Source organism: Lycorma delicatula, chromosome 1 (assembly GCF_047948215.1).
Source record: "Lycorma delicatula isolate Av1 chromosome 1, ASM4794821v1, whole genome shotgun sequence".
Lineage (NCBI taxonomy): Eukaryota > Metazoa > Arthropoda > Insecta > Hemiptera > Fulgoridae > Lycorma > Lycorma delicatula.
In genome coordinates, this window is record NC_134455.1 from 284,963,614 (window position 1) to 284,983,035 (window position 19,422).

The following is a 19,422-nucleotide window of genomic DNA, read 5'->3' on the forward strand; positions in this document are numbered from 1 at the left end:
GTTAACTAAAGCCAATCACCAAAGAACAACGGTATCCACGATCTAGTATCAAATCTGTATAAAAGTAACTGCCTTTACTAGGGTTTGAACCTTATAATTTTTGATTTCAAGATCAACCAGTCTGCGATCACAAGTTCATCTGGTCAGTTAATAAAACCAACCTGGTCCATAGACCAACCCAGTCGGTTAATAAAACCTAGTTAAAACTATTTAGCTGCATTAATAAAGAATGGTCTGAACATGCATATATGAATTGTACTAACAGTTATGTGAGCTAATTGAGCTACTTGTTATGTACGTGCTCCTCATAATTTGGTCTGCTTGCATATTCACTATGAGGGCGTCATGTTCAAACATGCATATAATACGTTTGAACACTTGTACTCTCAACAGTATGAAATGAAAGATGTGTAAGGAATTGCAGAACGTCAATTTAGTTTTGAAAGTAACTTTAAAGTTTATTTAACTTTTTAAAGGTGTAGTTTTATTGAAAGTAATAATAATAACTGAAATTTCCATTTTTTATGTGGAGTCAAATGGTGTAACTTTTTTCTCTATTAGATTCTTATGCAAAATCAATAAATTTGAGAAAAAACAAAGTGAGCCATCTACATTAGTGAATCGACTGGTAAAAAGGCAAGATGGTACAATGTCAGTTACTTACATTATGGTTTAACCTCAGTGGATGGAAAGACACAGTGCGTTGTTTGCTTTTAAGTCCTCGCCAATGAAAGTATCATAATTAATTCAACAGTTGGAAACTAAACATCTGGATCATAAAAGCAAACCCTTGAAATCTTTTGAAAGTAAATTACGTACTTTGAAAAATCAATACTGCTAATTATAAATCAAACCATACTGATAAAAGTACAGGCTTGATGGATCTTAAAAGGCCTGATGGATCTTATCTTGTAATATTAAGAGGAGATAAGATGTCCAAACCCCATACAATCACAGAAAACCTCATATTGCCTGCTGCAATTGAATGGTCAAAGTTTTAACAGACGAGGAAGAAGCAAAAATTTGAAAATTCTGCTTTATAACAACACAGTATCAAGGTGAATCGATGACTTGGCTGCCAATGTTTGTGATCACATAATTCAACAACTTAGTTCAAGTGAATTGTTTTATATTCAAGTTGATGAATCAACAGATTTGACAAACATTTCTGATTCTTATGTTTTGTGAGATACGAATGCTACGGAATGATCAGTCAAAGAAAATATGTTGTTTTGTAAATCAATTCCTAGTCATGCAACAGGACAATGTCTTTTTAATGTTTTTTATGAAGTTATGAAAAATTATAACATGGAATGGACAAAATGTATTGCAGAAGCTAGCGATGGTGCAAAAATTAAAAGGTGATCATGCCATGGGCAGAATCGATACGCTGCTTCCTTCACAAACATGCTCTTGCAAAAATATATATATATTGGAAAACCTCAAACAAATTCTTTGTAAAACTGTAAAAATGGTTAATTTTATTAAAAATCGACTATTACAGAATAGGCTGTTTGCTAAATTATGTGATGATAAGCAGAAAGAAAAAAATTCTTCTTTTCTGAACAAGTCAGATGGTTATTACAGGAGAAAGTGGTGTTAACCCAGTTATCAGAATTGTGATATGAAACAAAATGCAATTTTCAATGTTTTTACAGAATAATACATATATGTTGCTGTTGGCATACTTTGCTGATGTATTTTCACATTTAAACGACTTGGATGTGAATTTACAGGATATGATAAAAATATTATGTTTTCATTAAGATGCTTGGTATCTGGATTATTTGCCTTCAAAACAAAAATTTTGATTTTTTTTTTTTTTTGAAGGGTGAAAAACGCTTTTGCATTATCACCTGGAAAAATTGTGATTTTTTTTTTGGAGGGTGAAAACACTTTTGCATTATCATCACCTGGAAAAATTTTGATATTTTTCCACTCACTACCTGTGAGTGGAATTATATTGAGAAAGATTTGGATGAAGAAGACACTGTTATCCACCACATTTTGGATAGCATGAGTACTTCTCTTGTACTAGTATTTCTCAGAAGATAATAATGATTTCTTGACAAGATGGGTACTGAATCCATTTAGTAAAAACTTTGTGGCAGATGCTAAATTACCAGTTGAGATTCACGGCCAGCACATCGAAATATCTGCCAATATAATGTTACAACTACGATTAACATATGAAGATTTAGATACGTTTTTGCTTGTTCATCAAAGTGATTATGCAAGTTTAGTCACACAAGCATTGAAAATATTATTCCCTTTTGCCATGTTTTAACTCTGCGAAGAAGGTTTTTCATCTATGGTTGCGTAAAAACTAAATATAGGACTTATCTTTTATCATTTGAAAATAATTTGCTTTTATGTGTTTCTAACATCGATCATGTGTGGAGAAACTTTTAAATGAAAATCAAATGAAACCTTCTCATTAATTTACATGTACTTACAAATCTATGTAAAATGTTTATAATAAATGACTTTTTTTCATAAGGTGATTTAACTACTGTTTATATGCCAAGTTGTACGCTAATTTCATGATTTCTGTTCACATCACCGTGACTCCCAGGTTGAGAAACGCTGACATAAATCTCATACGTGCTTAAATCATATTTATATCTGCTGCATTGTTTTGTTACACAAGGATTATTATTGCTTTTTTCCATTTATACATGGAAGATTACAGAAGTTTAGAGTATATGTATAACTGTATATAAATCTTACTTAAGTTCTATGTTGAAACTATAACATTAAAATAAAATAATACTTATTTTATTCCGAGAAAATTATTTCTTTTGATTGATATTTTGTCAAAACTTATTTTACTGAATATATACTATTAAAATTATATCAACATATATACGTAATATATATAAAGATTGCATACTACTTCTTTTTTACCTCAGTTTTAGAGGTGGGTTGGTTAACTGTTGATGAGAAGAGTTAGAAGGCAAAAAAGGAAATATAACCTGTCTTGGACATCTGATCCTAGACTTCTAAAAATGACTGCAGTGAAAAAACAGAGACTGTTAGAAGGTGTACTTGTTTATAACAGATTTAAGCATGTAATCTTCAATATCAACCAATCACTGGTAAAAGCAGTTCCACTCTACCAATGCCATCAGTTTACAGTGGATGGCAGTTAGATAAATATCCATTGTACTTTCATGCCGTAGAAAAAAAATCTATTCTAAAGACAAATGTAATCAAAATGGCTGTCAAACCACATCACTGTGGTATCTCTTGTAGCATTGGATAAATTCCACATAAATGCTTCCACATAAATGTTCTGAGGAAAAATATGCCTGGATGTCTGGGAGTTTCATATACATGGGAAAATTTTATGCTGCCAGGATGACTGTGCTCAATGAGAAGTAATAAAAAGGAGAATAATTTTCTTTCAAAGAATTATTATTTTATCAATGTGTAGTAACACATTCTCAAATGGATTTATGTGTGAGAACTGTAGGAGAATTGTGCAAAGGGAGAGTTAATGAAAATATGCTAATGAAGATTTGAATGGAAGAGTGGAACATGAAATTGGATAAAGATGAATTTCTGTTTATCATTATTTTAGTTGATCTTCCAATCATTAATTTATCCTTCTAAGTTGTATTTGAATGCAAAGCTAGAAATGGAAAGATAAAACAATAGTATTAAACAAAGTATGGCAGGAGCAAGAAGTAGAAATAAAATTCAAAGTCACGGTTATTTTTAAAGGAGACCATAAGGAAGTATGCGTATGAATTTGGCTGAGAAAATGCCTGTAAGTTGTAGGTAGTTGACAGTCATAATACATATTGTACACAGAGTTAAGGTCACTCATTGACGTTCAAAGTTATTTATTTTACTTTGTAATAGAGTGTGTAAAACTGGTTACTTAGATAACAAATTTAAATTAGTTGTTAGATACATTACAACTAAGAACGAGAAATGGAATAGAATAATGTTCTGTGTGAGGTACAGTGTAAACAACAAATCTATAAGAGATTGTGAGATCCAGTAGCTATCAACATGGAAATTATTTTCTTAAATATAACCATTATATTAAGAAAAATATAACTAACCAAGAAATAAAGTAAAACATTTGCACATCTAACATAGTCAACTGTAAAACAGAATATTATAAAACAATTCACAAGTTGACTAAAAATAACTTGCAAAATAATATCATGTAGTGAGTAGGTCTTTATCTAAAAAATGTAAGCATAGAATTAACTTTAGAGATATTTTTGTTAACTTCAGCACAATTTTACTTACTTCAACAAAAGCAGGATATGCTGGATCAGTCCATGCGATAAGAGTTTCTGATGGTAAGCTAACACCTTTCTTTGATACTGCAGTAACATATACAATATACTGAGTATTTGGATGAAGATTTTCAAGAACATGAGTAGTAACTGATGTTTTCTTTGAAGTAAAATTTGAATCGGCTCCTGATTTATAGTATATCCTGTAAGTGATTTGTTCTGAAGGTAAACTAAACTCAGGAGGTTGCCATGTGATCGTTACATAAGTAGCACTATGAACAGCGACTGCTAATGAATGTGGAGGTGATGTCACTCCAGGGATACCTTTTCCATTGGCAATGACTGAAACAGAATTCATAATGTATTATAAAAGTACTGATAATGTAAAATAACAGTATAACAGATGGGTGGATATCAAAGAAGTGAAGCATAAAATCAAGTTAAAGAAATTCATGAACAAATGACTAACTGTCATTTGTAACTACTGATTTGACAGTATTTTAATCATTAATTTTTTATAAATAAACAATAGGGTCTATCTTTTGTTTACGTATGTACCCAGCAGAAAAACTTTTAATACAACAATAAAAATAATGTGTAGCAAATACAGTAACAGATTAAAGATCCTAGTTCTCCACAGTAGGACACACTTTACAGTTAGCAGAAGTGGGACATGCAATTCATAAAATAACCATTCGTATTAATAAGTGAACAGTTATTTTGGAAATAACTATTCTAGACGATTTAAAAGTTCTTTATTGAAAAGTGGCTAATAACTGGAAAACCACTGGTCAAAAATTCCCAAATTAGAGTCCAATTTTTTTTTGGATTTTGGGCTTTTTTGGACACTTTTGGTCTAGTCAATTCAATCAAAATGGGAGGTGCACAACTAGATATTACAACAGTCCTAAATCCAAAATTTCATTACCCTATGGCTAATTGTTTTTGAGTTATGCGAGAGACATACGTATGTACGTACGTACAGACAACAGCCGTAACAAGTCAAGATCTTTTCAGGAGTGTTCAAAATGGATATTTCCGTTAAAATCTGAAAATCAAAATTTTTCACGATCACAATACTTCCTTTACTTCGTACAAGGGAGAAAAATAATGAAATTGTTAATACATAGCAGAAACACACAGTTAGTACACAGTGCTACATAATACATAGTTCATTTAATGAAAATGTAAAAACATATTCAAAAATATCGTAATTCAGTAAAAAGTTAAGAATAAATGGTACCAATCACTGAAGTTGACAATAAAACCACTTTAATGTTTTGATTTAAGTTATTAAAAATCATTGAATTTATTTAATATGGTTCAATTTGTTATTTTAAAAGTTTATAGTTTTAAATAAAAGATTTTGCTAGCTGGAAAGTTAGATTTAGCTTTTATTTAAATTTATTTAGCTTTTGAAAGGTTTGATATATGGTTTTAAAGGTTTAGTTTATTTGTTATATGTAGAGAGAGGAATGTTTTCCTAATGGAGTCATTTACTGGAAATAGAAAACTGCTGTAATAAGTGTAACTCACAGGAATTATTGCTGAACAGGGAAGGGTTCCTTGAAAGAGTTTTACAATATTTTAATTTTTTTCTCCCATTCAACATAAATTGTTCAGGTTCTAGCACGCACCAGGTAATTCCAAATTGTAAGTGTAAATAAATATATAACCATGATCAAGAACAAATAAATATATGTAACTTTTAGTACATATTTTTCAATACTGTTCTAATTATATTTGAGGATATAACTAATTGAAAAAAAAGTAGCAACTGAATTTATGACATGGCTATATATTTCTTGATGAATGTATTCAAATTTTTTTAAGTACAGCTTATTGGAAATGCCCATCTCAAGCTAAAGCAATATGATTAAAATAACTTGTGAAATCTTGTTATTTTTAATAACTATTATTTATCATAATCCATTTAGTGTGCACTCTCTTCATTGACACTGAAATATTCTTTTAATCATAACATAATTACTACTCCATTTTCAATTGTTCAGCTTTACACAGTTTTTAGAAATTAATAGTTTTATTAATTAACCTTTTTCTTCCAATATATTTTATCTTGCACATCTTCTTCTATTATTACACTTTGTGCTTTATAATAGAACCAAGCAAACCAGCTTTTTTTAACAAGATATTTCTTCTCCAGTACAAAGATTTTTCTTTTCCATTTCATTTCAATCAGCTAATTCCATCAAGTGTTTTTATTCTTATTATATTTAAATTATCATCTTCATTAATCACTAAATCTGACTGGTTGATGAACTACTTTGCAAATAGAAGTTGCTGATATTTGTTCTATTTTTCATAATTTTCACTAGTTTTGTTTTTAATGGAATCTTGATATTTATGTACATCAACAATTTTTATAATGTAAAAAATAATTTATTTTTTATTTGTTATTATATTTATCTTCAACAGCACTTTATGTATTTAATTCTCCATTTAATGACATGGCTTTCTATCCATTATTTCACTTATCACAATAATAAAATTAAGTTTTCTCTTAGAGCAATAACAAATCTTAACTTATTATTTTAGTTATCTTATTTTGTTACGTGTATTTTTTAAAGAAAAAGTGTTATTGTATTAAATATTCCTTTGAATAGATGAAAATCATTATATCTTGCATTACAATTATTTAAAATAATACAATTGTTTCAATAGTTATTTTTGTCCTCTCATCCACAAAATACAAATAATCTATGATTCAGGAGCTTCCTATCTGCTCCAATGACATGAAAACTGTTATAATACTTTCGTTGTTTTCCTGTGATCCTATACTTGAAGAAAGCTTTATTGGAAAAATATTATTGTAAAATTTTTTGTACTTTGTGTAAAAATCTATCTTATTAAAAGTTCATAATAGTTTGTTGATGATTAAACATTAAACTAAAAACAACAAAGTATAATAATAGAAGAAGGTGTGGAAGATAAAAGTATATTGGAAGAATCACTATATATCTTGCATTACAATTATTTAAAATAATACAATTGTTTCAATAGTTATTTCTGTCCTCTCATCCACAAAATACAAATAATCTATGATTCAGGAGCTACGTTGATCGAATTGATTTGTATAAGGTACTGTACAGGTAAAAAAATAATGTTCGCATAAAACAACGAAGATATTAAAATTTTATCAAAACTTAATAAAAGTATTTGAAAGAGTTAATTTAATAATTTTCAAACTAAAGAAATATTTAGAAAAAATATTTTTTTTTTTGCAAAATTGCATGATTATGTAAAATGAGTTAATAGGCAATTAATTAATATAATATAATCTTTACAAATTTTATAAAGCTGAACATTGAAAATAGAGTAGTAATTATGTTGTGATTAAAAGACTACATTGTGCAAAAAAGAGTGCATCAAATGGGTTATGATGACTAAAAAGCAAGTAATGTGAGTAGTGCCTGACACTTATCTGCTGTGAATTCTCCAGAAATGTATCAGAGACCTTCTTTCCAGAATAAAGGGGTTATTGAACTATAATTATTACAGGCTGTTGCCAAAAAATGGATGATAGCTATCAGTATTAGTTGATAAATAGGATCTTCAAATAATGAATAACTAAAACTGAAATTCTTAGAAAGTAGTAGAGGAGATAACAAACAAACTAGATGTATATTTCAAATGATAAAGATATCAATTGCATTTTTAAATGTGCCAAATATTAACTACATGGACTTAATTAATTACATAGAGACTTTTCTACAGAAAAATATGTAAATAATTTGTTGTCTTATAAGAGTGAGCAAAGAAATAAGAAAACTAGGGGTAGTAAAATAATTCTTTTGATAAATCATCTGTTAGTGGATGGTTCCATTTATTCTGTCTCAGATAATAAGAAGCTGGAATCTAGAGATAAGGAATGAGATGTTAAAGGAATGAAAAGATTTGGGGAGACTGGGAGTTAAAGAGGGAGAAAGGATAGTTAAGAAATTAGATAAATTATGCTTAACACATGTTCTATACCTGGGGTTGTTTAGGGAAAATTATGGCACACCTGAAGTCATTGATTGTGCAGGCAGCAATAAATAGAGCATGGTCTGTGTAAATTAATCAATTGTAAGCTTATTAAAAGTGGATTGGTAATGACTGTTTTAAAAAACAAAGAAAAATGTAGTTGCTGTGCTCAGTATTTATAAGTGAGTTAGTTCTAATGAGACGTGATTAAATCATTTATAGGCAATTAAACAATATAAATCTCTTTGTAAAAGATTCTTTTTTTAGAAAAAAGTTTTAAAAAGAATATTTTAAAAATATGTAGGATAAGTTCAATGTAATAAAAGATTCTTTCTACAAAAAGTGTTCTGGGAACTGGTTAAAATTTTTGTGTCTGATAATTGTTTTAAGTGGTTGGGTAATATCAAACCAAGAGATATTGGATATAGAATTTCCACTTAATTAATACAAGCAAGTCCCATTGTCTTAGACTCAGAATTCAATTAAACAATTGTTTTAACTGAATGATAAAAGAAAGGGTACCAACCTCCTTTAAAAATTTTATTATCTTTCCAACACATAAACAGTATCTTTATTCCTGGACATCTGCCAAATCTGTTTTGGGTGCAATGTTAAACAGAATGAACAGATTGGCTAAAAATAAGCATGTTCTGATTACAAAACTGGGTTTCACAATGGCTCTCTTCAATTGATAACATTTTTATCTTACATAATATAACAAATTTTATATTGGGTGAAGGCGGTAAAAAAGTATTGATTTTCAGCTTTTAATTGGGTGTGCAGGCATGTATTTTTCCACAAATTCTACAATTTGTCTGCATCAAATAAATTCATAGTCATTCAGAAAAGTCTATAAAGTGTCACTGAAAAATATAATCATACATTCTTTAGGGAGATGTAATGTAATAGCAAACATTAGATATTTCTGATTTGGGAAATGAATAACGAAAGAAGAAAGTATATATAATACTTTAAATTTGCGGATAACTGGGCTAGACTTATTAATTTTACAAGAGATGTTCTGAGTTACTGGAAGCGGTTAACTGATGAATTTAACTGCAAAACCAGTAATAAAAACACTGTTTATTTGATGTTTTTCTCTTTTTATTTACCTTTTACTGATGAGGAAGAAATGAGTTATTTTTTTAGTTATTTATTACATTTTGAATTTTATGTTTATATAGCAGATGATTTTTCGTTCACATGATCTATGGGGTTATCATTTAAATTCTTTTTCTGTACTGAAAAACTATTTTTATTTTCTTTGTTATTTTTATTATATTATAAATTTTTTAAATGGTACTTAATTACTAAATCTGTATTTGATAGCCAATGGCATCGTAGACATGCATAGTAAACTTCTTTTTGATCTAAAGTCTTTTCTAACTGTCAGTCTGCTTTTAACAATTATCACAATATCATAAGTTAGTTCTCTATTACCTTCTACTACTCATTCACTAACTTAACAAAATTATTTAGAAAGTGTACTTCAATTAGTAATTAAAGTTTGGTTTCATTACTATTTTATTATTTTTTTCCTGTTTAGCCTCTGGGAATCACCGCCAGGTATTAGGATGAATGACGATAATAGGTATTAGAGCAAGTGCAGTATAGTCTTGTACAGTCTCAGGTCAACCATTTCTGAGATGTGTGGTTAATTGAAACTCAACCTACAAAGAACACCAGTAATCACGATTTAGTATTCAAATCCGTACTGATACTATTTTATATTAAAAATTTTAAACTTACCAGTTTTGGTAGCATTTATTAGAAGGATTGAAGATGGAAGAGATGTACCATGTTCATTTCTTGATACAACAAATATATTGTACAGGCTATTAGGTACTAGGCCAGTGATTGTTTCTGTAGTTGATGTTGCATTCTTTTGCTGAAAAACAAAAATTGTACAATTATAATCATATCCAGAAAACAGTAATTCTATCATCTATTCCCATGTAACGAATGCAAGAATATTATTACTGTTGATGAAATAACTAAAACTTCTGTAAACTATAATTTTATTGTTTAACAAGTTCAAAAATTTTGACTACCTAGGTAGTCAAATCTTTATTCACGTAAATAAAATGTCATGCCTGACTAGAAATTGAGCTTGAAACTTAGAAGCATGTAAAAATGATAAAATATTTTTATTACTGTTCATACGTTTTTCTTATTTACTGGTCAAAAAAATATCAAAATCAGGTAAGAAATTATTCATTTTATGATATTTTTTATAAAAGGTGATCTTAAAAAGAGACATTTTCACAATGGATTTTTCATGTGACTAAAAAGGCAGAAAGTGTGAATGAATTGGATAATTTAATTTGAAATCATCTAACTGAAGATAGCAAAGTAAGGTTAATGGTTGGAAAATGGGATTAATTAATAATTCTTGATGAAATGACTCAAACTACAAATACTAGACACTTGCATCTATTGACTTGACACAAACATATTAATAAAACAATTAGTTCCAGAAAACTAAACAGTTCTTCTTTGAGTTTAAAGTACCAATGAATATTGAAAGCATGACGATAAATTCCAGATCTGATTTAAAACAGTTTTAAGAATTGTGGTATCACAGATTCAACAGATAGAAGTGAAGACACACTTTTGTAATTCAAAAGTGTGAGACTATTTTTTTTTGTGAGACACTTTTATAATTCTTACTTTGCCACAATGTGTCAAATATAAAAGTGATAATAATATTAGTGTTAGTGGTGCTACAGATTAACTATTAAAAAACAGTAAATTACAGTCCAATAAAATAAACTTATAATGAAATTTTCAATAATTTGTTAAAATAGAATTTTAAAAATTGTTTACAGAATTAAAATATTAATATAACTTACTGAAACTACAATAAAACTACCCTTACTCTTAGAAAAATTTGGTTGTTCAGTATTATTACTAAATTTGTTGATTACTGTCTACATAATTTTAATTAAGGCTGAATATTTTAAAAAGGACATGTACACATTAAAATGAGACATGTACATACATAAATGTACTCAGTCACTGAATGCACTTTTAAGCTGATCTAAATTCACCTACTAGTAAGCAATGCTACATGATATTTTAGAAAAAAACTAAATTTATAAACTATAAAAGTTACATTTAACTTAAGTATGATGCAACCTAACCAATACATAAATGTGTATCAACCTAACTGATCACAAAAGATCTATACTGTTAAAAACGATGAAACTTGAAGTAATTAGTACTATTTAACTCCAAAAACTTACATTATCTAATTTAGGAACTGTCTCATGCATGGTAGTGTTATCTACTTTCTTGTAATGAATTACGTAGTCAGTAACATTGCTACCATCTTTTGGTGGTTCCCAGTGAAGTGTTACTTCTGTATCATTGACATGGATTGCATGTAGTTCATCGACTGGGCCAGGTAGTAGACCGGTTCCTGTAATTAAAAGTAAATTTTCCAATTCAGTTTTTCACAATTCAAAACTAATTTTTAAAATCTGAACATATAAAAAAAAACAAATTTATTAATAGTGGATAAAATAAATCAAATCAGAGATGATCTAACATCATTCAGGGTCAACTGAACAATAATTAAAAACTCAGTTAACAGAAAAAGAATAAAAACATTGTATTAAAAACAAAAAAAAGCTATAGTACTAAATTTTGATATAAATTATTATCAGTTAAATGTCAAATTTAGTATTAATTAAAGTAATACAAGTTAGAACTGAGATAGCCAAATTAAATTAAAAATATTTTGTTATTCTAATTCACTGTTCAATATATAGGCTAACTATTTAAATTCTTATGCTAAGTTATGGATGAATAGTTCTTAGTCATACCTTCTTCAAAGCACTGCACAATATTTCCAATGTATGGTATGCAAGATGTAGCAGTAACAAGAACTGATTCAATAATGACTCCTGAACACAAAGGTTGACAGAAAGGAGGAACCCCTCTTCTTGAACAACATCCTGCATGATTTCGACCCCCAGCTCCACATCTAATAAGTTTAGGCAATTCTTCAGCGCAAACTCCAGCAAGTTCTTTCATCTTTGACATGCTTGCATCATAGGTGCATACAGGTAGACAAATATTACTCAAACCTGCTTCGATACAACATTGTGTTACATTATACTCGTTTACTGCTTCTTCTTTTTTGATCTCTAATAACTGCAATGAGAGCGAGTGTAATTATTTAGTTTATTGTCAGGATTTATATTGATTATCTATAATAATAACTTAGAAATTAATCATTTATTTATATCAAAAAGAGTGTGAGTGTATGTATGTGTGTACAGACAGAGAGAGAGACACACACACACACACACACTTCTTTTTTTTATATATATGTTTAAACATCCTTATAAGCATGCTTTCATTCAGTATGTTCCTCATATTCAGATATCTACAGAAATACATTAATCATTACAAAAACAATTCATATGATAATATGATAAATAAAGAATTACTTTTAAAATTTTCAAAAATCTACTAAGTAAAGAGCAGACAATACATCATGAATTCTACTTCTTCCAATGACCACTGTTGCCAATTCAGCCAAACAGAACCAGCTTGATGGATGTTTTGCTTTAAACCAAGCTTCCTGCATGTTATTTTTTTCTTTTAATTATTTGAAAATTATACTGTTGTAATTAAAGTGCTATAATGAAGTGCTATATAAGAAAATAATGCTTATGGATATACTTATCAATGATATATTGAATTCCTGCAATAATTATGATAATTTTTGGTGGTTGAGGACCTCTGTGTCTGGAAAATGTTATCAACTGAAATTCTGATTTTCTTGGATTATATATGGCACTAAACCACTTTGATATAACCAAGAGATATTCAATACAATTCTAGAGTTATTTTTACAGTCTCTGTAGGATTTTTCTCAAAATGTGATGTAAACTTGCAGCTAATTTTTAAAATTACCAACCTCTGTAATCCCAACTGTTAAGATGAATATCATTATTCTTAGTAATTATTTTCATCCATCAAGCAAACATCAATTATCCTTAACTCCCTATGATGACACAGATATATACATAACCTTTAACTTTCACACAGTATTAAGTTACTTGAAATTATAATCAAGGAATGTTTTGAATACCATCTCATATGTCTATAATTTCTTTTAAATGATAATATTGACTACCTTAACTATTAATGTTGATAAAATAATGAGCATTTTACTCCCATTTTGAAATATATCACAAATATAGAGTATAAAAATTAAGTAAGTAAAATTATTTATTGAAGTTTGATAATTGATAAAAATTGAGCTGCTCTACTCATTAGCAACAATACAGAGTTTAATAGCATTCTATATAGAATGGCAGTTAATGATTCAGGATATTAAATACTAACATTAATGTTTGTAATAATGTAATTCTCATAACAAAAAAAATATACTATTACTGTTAAAAATAATGCTTATTCACCACTTTCTTAGCAATTCTGTAATTATGTTTTATTGATAAATTACATAACCATATTGCATTAAATGAAGAACAAGATTTCCTGACATTATTTGCAAGACAGTCTTATGTCTTTTATAAAAATCCAATTTATGGTATGATTTTATTTATTTATATTGAACTTAATGATAAAAGTAACAAAAATAAGGATGAAAAAATTTTATGCCTTCATTATTTATTTTGATAAGGAATTAATACCTCACTCTGTGTACTGAATACTATCCTCTGTGATGGTTCACCAGCACCATGTTCATTAGAGGCAGTTACATAGACTTCATACAAAGTATCAGTTGAAAGTGGACTTAAGATGTGTGGTGGATGAACCTGTATTAAAAAAAATCAATTAAAGGTGACACTATAAATATTCATTTATATTAAATATAGTCAAATACAAAAATAAAGTAACAAAAGAAGATAATTTAAAAATGAAAACTTTTGGAAAAATCCAAACCTACCTTATATTAGGTGATAAGAGACTACGTGAGAAAGATTCAAACGAAGTGAATAAGTATCAAAGAGGTGAGATGATATAACCTAACTAATATATTTAATAAACCATATTTAAAAAGTATAAATCCTAGGCAAACTAAGTTTGTTGATGAGGTAGCTATTGAGATTTTTGTCATCAACTACATCTCCATTGAACTGATTCAAGACTGAATGTAACAAAAAAACTTTTATCATGTTAAATGTAGTAGTCTGTTAAACATTTATTTACGCTGAAGATCATCTAATATGATGTAGTTCAGAGTAACTTTCTGAGATCATTCCTATCTTCCAGTTTAGATTAATGATTTACACTTAAGACTTTACATTTCTTGCTGACTGAATTGTAGCCCTGGATATATTTCAAGGTAGTAATAGTGCTCCAAACATCATTTAATGACGCTACTTTTCATATATAATCAAGAGTTGCTTCCATTACTTGTTCAGTGGTATATATCATTATATCATTTACACAAAAATTTGATTGTTGTTATAAGTAATTTATTATAATGCTGATGGTATTATAATACCTACCAAAAAGTAGTTTACAAGGCAAATTTCAAATATGTCCTCTGACTAATTACTACCAGAAAGTTTGATGGAACATGGTATAGATAAATTAATTTTGTTTATATCTGGTAAATGAAAACTGATGAAATTCTCTTTTTGTAAAAATTGGTTTCATCATTTCATCATATACTTATTTTTAATGGCGGAAATAATAACATTTACTAAATTTAAAATGGTTCTCTTTCAAACAACAAAGTATATACTTATTCTAACCCATTGAAGACTGCTTCTTAACTATTATATACCATGCAAAACTAAAATTACAGATAGTAATTTCACACTGTTTTAGTACTAGAAATTTTTTTTATCATTATTTCCTTATTACATGGTTTTAAATAATATTTTTTTAATACCAGTTTTACAGCTTGATTCTCTGAAAACTCACTAGAGTTTTATTTAAAAGAGAAAAAAACTTATTTTTAATAGAATTGTACAACTCCAGAGATTGGAAATAAATCTGACAGTTGTCTTACCATTTTTGGTACAAATTATTTACTTGAACTATTCAAAAGAAATTGATGGTTGTCACCGATACAAATAAAAACTTACATTAGGTACGATATTGTAGTTTGCCATTTGAAGCTGTCGGTAATAAAGTGTGTACGAATAAACCGTCTCTCCAAGAGTCTTTGGTTTTTCCCAGTGTATAATAGCAAAGTCTACGTCAACATTTGTAACTCGCAATTTTGAAGGTGCACTTGGCAGAACTCCATATCCTTGCATCAGGCAGTTTGTATAAATTCCCATGTATTTTACACATCTGAAAATACCAGCAGTCAAATTAAAAAGTATTTCATTTTGAAATTAAAAAAAAAATAAGAATATTTCTAAATATGAATGTGTATATCCAGAAGATCTTTTCATTGGTATTGTACAGTTCCTTTGTTGGTAATGGTGTAAATAGTATATTGTTGATGATGCTGTTTTAAAGGATTAGGAAACCTTTCTAAATGTGGTCAAGTAGCATATTATTTTGATCTGTATTTAAATTCAAGGAAATAGTAAAATATAATATTACTATAATTAAAATTAACTATTTGTGGCTTGAAATCATGCAAGAGATGCAATCTGCATATGGTCAGTGAAACAGTCATTGCTAGCTCACAGAAACTATAATAAAGACAGGAGTAGAATGCGATTATGATTGAGTAAGAGGGGAGTGGAGTAGATTATGAGCTCTAATTATTTATCATTTAAACATTGTATTTTTTCTAATTTTATTTGCTTGTAAGTTTAATTTTTTTCTTTTTTGAGCAAATTTAATTTTAATATTTTGGTGGATTTTTTTAGTTATTCAATTGTGTATATGATTATCAGTGTTCAGAGATCTGGACCAAACTGTATTAATAAATATGTTTAATTCTCTTTTAGTCAGTTTACAAATAAATCCAACTGAATTTAGTTTGATCATAATTTGTTTTTTTTATTCTTCCAAGCCATTAGCTGTTATTAAGGTAACACTAAATTCAAGTCTAATGTTTATTAAACATCAACTGAATAAATTAAAAACCTTTTTAATAACAATCAAACTGAACATTACAAAGAAAACTTTAAGAGTTCAGGAAATTTTTGTGAACATTATGAACAAATGTTGGCATAAGTCATCTAACAATTTACATTCTTTTGTACTCTGTTAAACCATTACTACTACCAATTAATTACTTTTGTAAAAGGAAATGTAAACTTTCCCATTAAGTGGCAGCATTTGCATTTCTGTTGGAATACTGTAAATTCACTTTGGTATAAACTGGAATAACATCAATGTTGCATAATGTTGTCAACACCACAGTGACTGACCCGCTGGCTGTGACTTAGCGATGCCAGATTATTGTCAAAGCAATTATAATTCAATATTCGATTGATTACAATGTTGCTGCTTATTTTAATTTAAAAAAAGTTGTTTTTTTTTAATTGGTATTTTTAACTTAAATAAACATAAACTATACAAAAATAAACATACATAAAAAAAATCTGATGTGGACATCACATGACTTCCTTGTATGCCTATTAAATTACATATACACATGTTTTGGTGCAGTTCGTTTAAACTTATTTCATTTGAAGGTGAAATACAATCCTCCAATTCTTTAATAAAATGATGACAGAAAGAAGATGCGGAAGATGGACAGTTACACAATTGCTAAAATATTACTTTTTATTAACATCAAATATTTATACAATTAGTAAGTCAACAATCTTACATGAAATATTAGTATAGAGTAAAAGTTCCTTTATTACTCATATTACTAGATCAGTATTATTCGTGTCTTAGTGAGTTGCTGACTAACAAAAGTTTCAGATTTCTGGTGTGTCATATAAGTGAAAGTTAATAATAATTCAACTATTCCTATATACTGGTTATAAATGTTAATTTCGAACTTATGGTGTAAAATATTCAGTTTTTATTATTTGGTGAATAATCAAAAATGCAAAAGAAACAATCATACAGGAAAAAGAAAGATAACATGAAGAAATATATTTCAAAAAAACAACAAGAAGATGAATATGAAAACGAAGAAAATCTTAAGCACAAGCAAAGAATAAAAAAAAAATAAGAGAAGTTGATAAACATAAAGAGGAAGAAAACGTTAAGACCAAGGAAAGAATAAAAAGATTAAGAGAGGATGATGAATATAAAGAGAAAAAATTTGAAAACTAGACGTGTACACAAATTAAGATCAGAAGAATTATATCAAACCAAAGAGTGATTAAATGATTGTCAACAAAAAACAAATAAACAAAATGATCATCAACTCCTACTTAGGAAGAATATTGTCGGACAATATCAGAGGAGTAATGAACTAAAAGATAAGAATTTTTTGCAATTTATTAAAGATTGAGCATGTGCACCTCAATGTATATGTTGTTCTTATGATGGTCTATTTTTCAGTCACTCTGTAGTTAACTTTAGCGTAGGTAAAATTAAACGGAAATTTCAGAATAATTAAATAAAATTAAACTGGAAAATCCAAAAATAATAATATTTTACATTATAATTTTCAATTAATATTTACCAAATAATAATTGAAATAATATTAATGTTTCACCAAATCTATTACATGTAACATATGTAATAATGCCTATTAAATTACATACACATTTTTAAAAGTACATAGAAGTTTATTTCACTAATAACTTCTGCTTTTTCATTTTTTAAAAATATTTTATTGTTATTGAATAATTATTTGTTGAAAACATGTTTTTATAATCACGGGTAAATAATTATTAATAGATCAATATACTTAAATCAATTTCTTTTAACTTTTTTTTTTGATTCAATCAATTTCAATCAAAAGGGGAGGTGCACAACGAGATGTTACAAAAATTTCAACATCCTACCACTAATCATTTTTCAGTTACGTGGGATACATACGTATATATGTACATACATTCATATATGTGTACATACGTCACGCTGAAACTAGTCAAAATGGATTCAGGGATGGTCAAAATGGATATTTCATTGAAATCTGAAAACCAAAATTATCTATGATCACAAAACTTCCTTTACTTTGTACAAGGAAGTAAAAATATAAAAAAAAAATGAGGAACTAAAGATATTATAGGGCTACAATACAGAACAATAATAATGTATAATATGAAGGATCATTTTTTCAGGCAGCATAAATTTTGCAATACATAGAATTTTTTCAAATAAATCTTTATTTTGATACTGATGTCGGTATCCAACTTGCATGAATGATTTCTGAAGAATGGAATATTGTAAATAAATTAATTACAATGTAGTGGTGTAGTAATGACATGCCATCTGGATATGATGTCACTCAGTTCCATAGCAAGTCACGTTTACACTACTTCCAACAAAATTCAAATGATGCCATTTAATGGAAAAGATCCAGGAAATGTATCAAAAATTTATTGCTAACCATACAAATTGCTACTGTGTAAACACCTGCAGTACATGGACTACCAGAAGTTGACTTTATGTAATCCAACAATTTAAATAATGAGATATTCTTTCTAACAAAACAATGTTAGGGAATACATTTTTCTTTTACTTTTTGTTAAAAAAATAAAACTTCTTCGGCACCATTTTAAAAAGGATTTTTGTTGTCAGTCATTTGAGTAGTTTAGTTTTTTCCCTGATGTTCAGAACTGATTATTTAATTTCAACTTCAATTTACAGTTTATCTCTTCATATCATCTCTAAATGTCCTATTACGAGTATTATAATTTTTTTTATATTTCAGAATCATATTACACACCAATATCAATTAATAATTTTAACATTACTGTTATCAAACTATTTAATTTTGGATGCTTTAGAATAAGGCAAGGGCCAATTACAGTAAGAATTTATTACTTGCTTCTTTTGTCCCCAATCTATTTTAAATACTTCAAACTAAATTTTATCAATCTACATTTTTTCACTATTCTTCTCCAACTGCATGGTTCAAAAGATTTTATAATGTTTCCTTTTCAATCCTAATTATGTTACTATCACACTTTGAAACCATAAAGGACCATAGTTTATATAAATGTTTATTTGTATTGTCCAAAAAATTATTTAAATCTATTACGTTATTTCTGACAAAATGACCTCCTTGATGGTTTCCATCTTCGTATAATCTCCCATTCTGTTATTTTGCTGCATTCATTTCACTCATTTTGATACTAAATTTCAGTACTGCATA

The 19,422-nt window shown here is 28.1% G+C and overlaps 1 protein-coding gene across 9 annotated transcripts in view; it reads right to left on the reverse strand.

Annotated features, from left to right (window-relative positions):
* Positions 1–19,422, reverse strand: part of LOC142332386 (Ig-like and fibronectin type-III domain-containing protein 1) — a 676,608-nt gene that overhangs the window by 45,916 nt on the left and 611,270 nt on the right. For all 9 annotated transcript variants that reach the window (XM_075378862.1, XM_075378812.1, XM_075378850.1 and 6 more), the window contains 6 exons: positions 15,317–15,527; positions 13,910–14,035; positions 12,068–12,398; positions 11,486–11,661; positions 9,990–10,128; positions 4,267–4,598 (listed from right to left, as the gene is read on the reverse strand). In XM_075378862.1, coding sequence (XP_075234977.1) covers positions 4,267–4,598; positions 9,990–10,128; positions 11,486–11,661; positions 12,068–12,398; positions 13,910–14,035; positions 15,317–15,527 — 1,315 coding nt within the window. The remainder of the gene's footprint in view (positions 1–4,266; positions 4,599–9,989; positions 10,129–11,485; positions 11,662–12,067; positions 12,399–13,909; positions 14,036–15,316; positions 15,528–19,422) is intronic.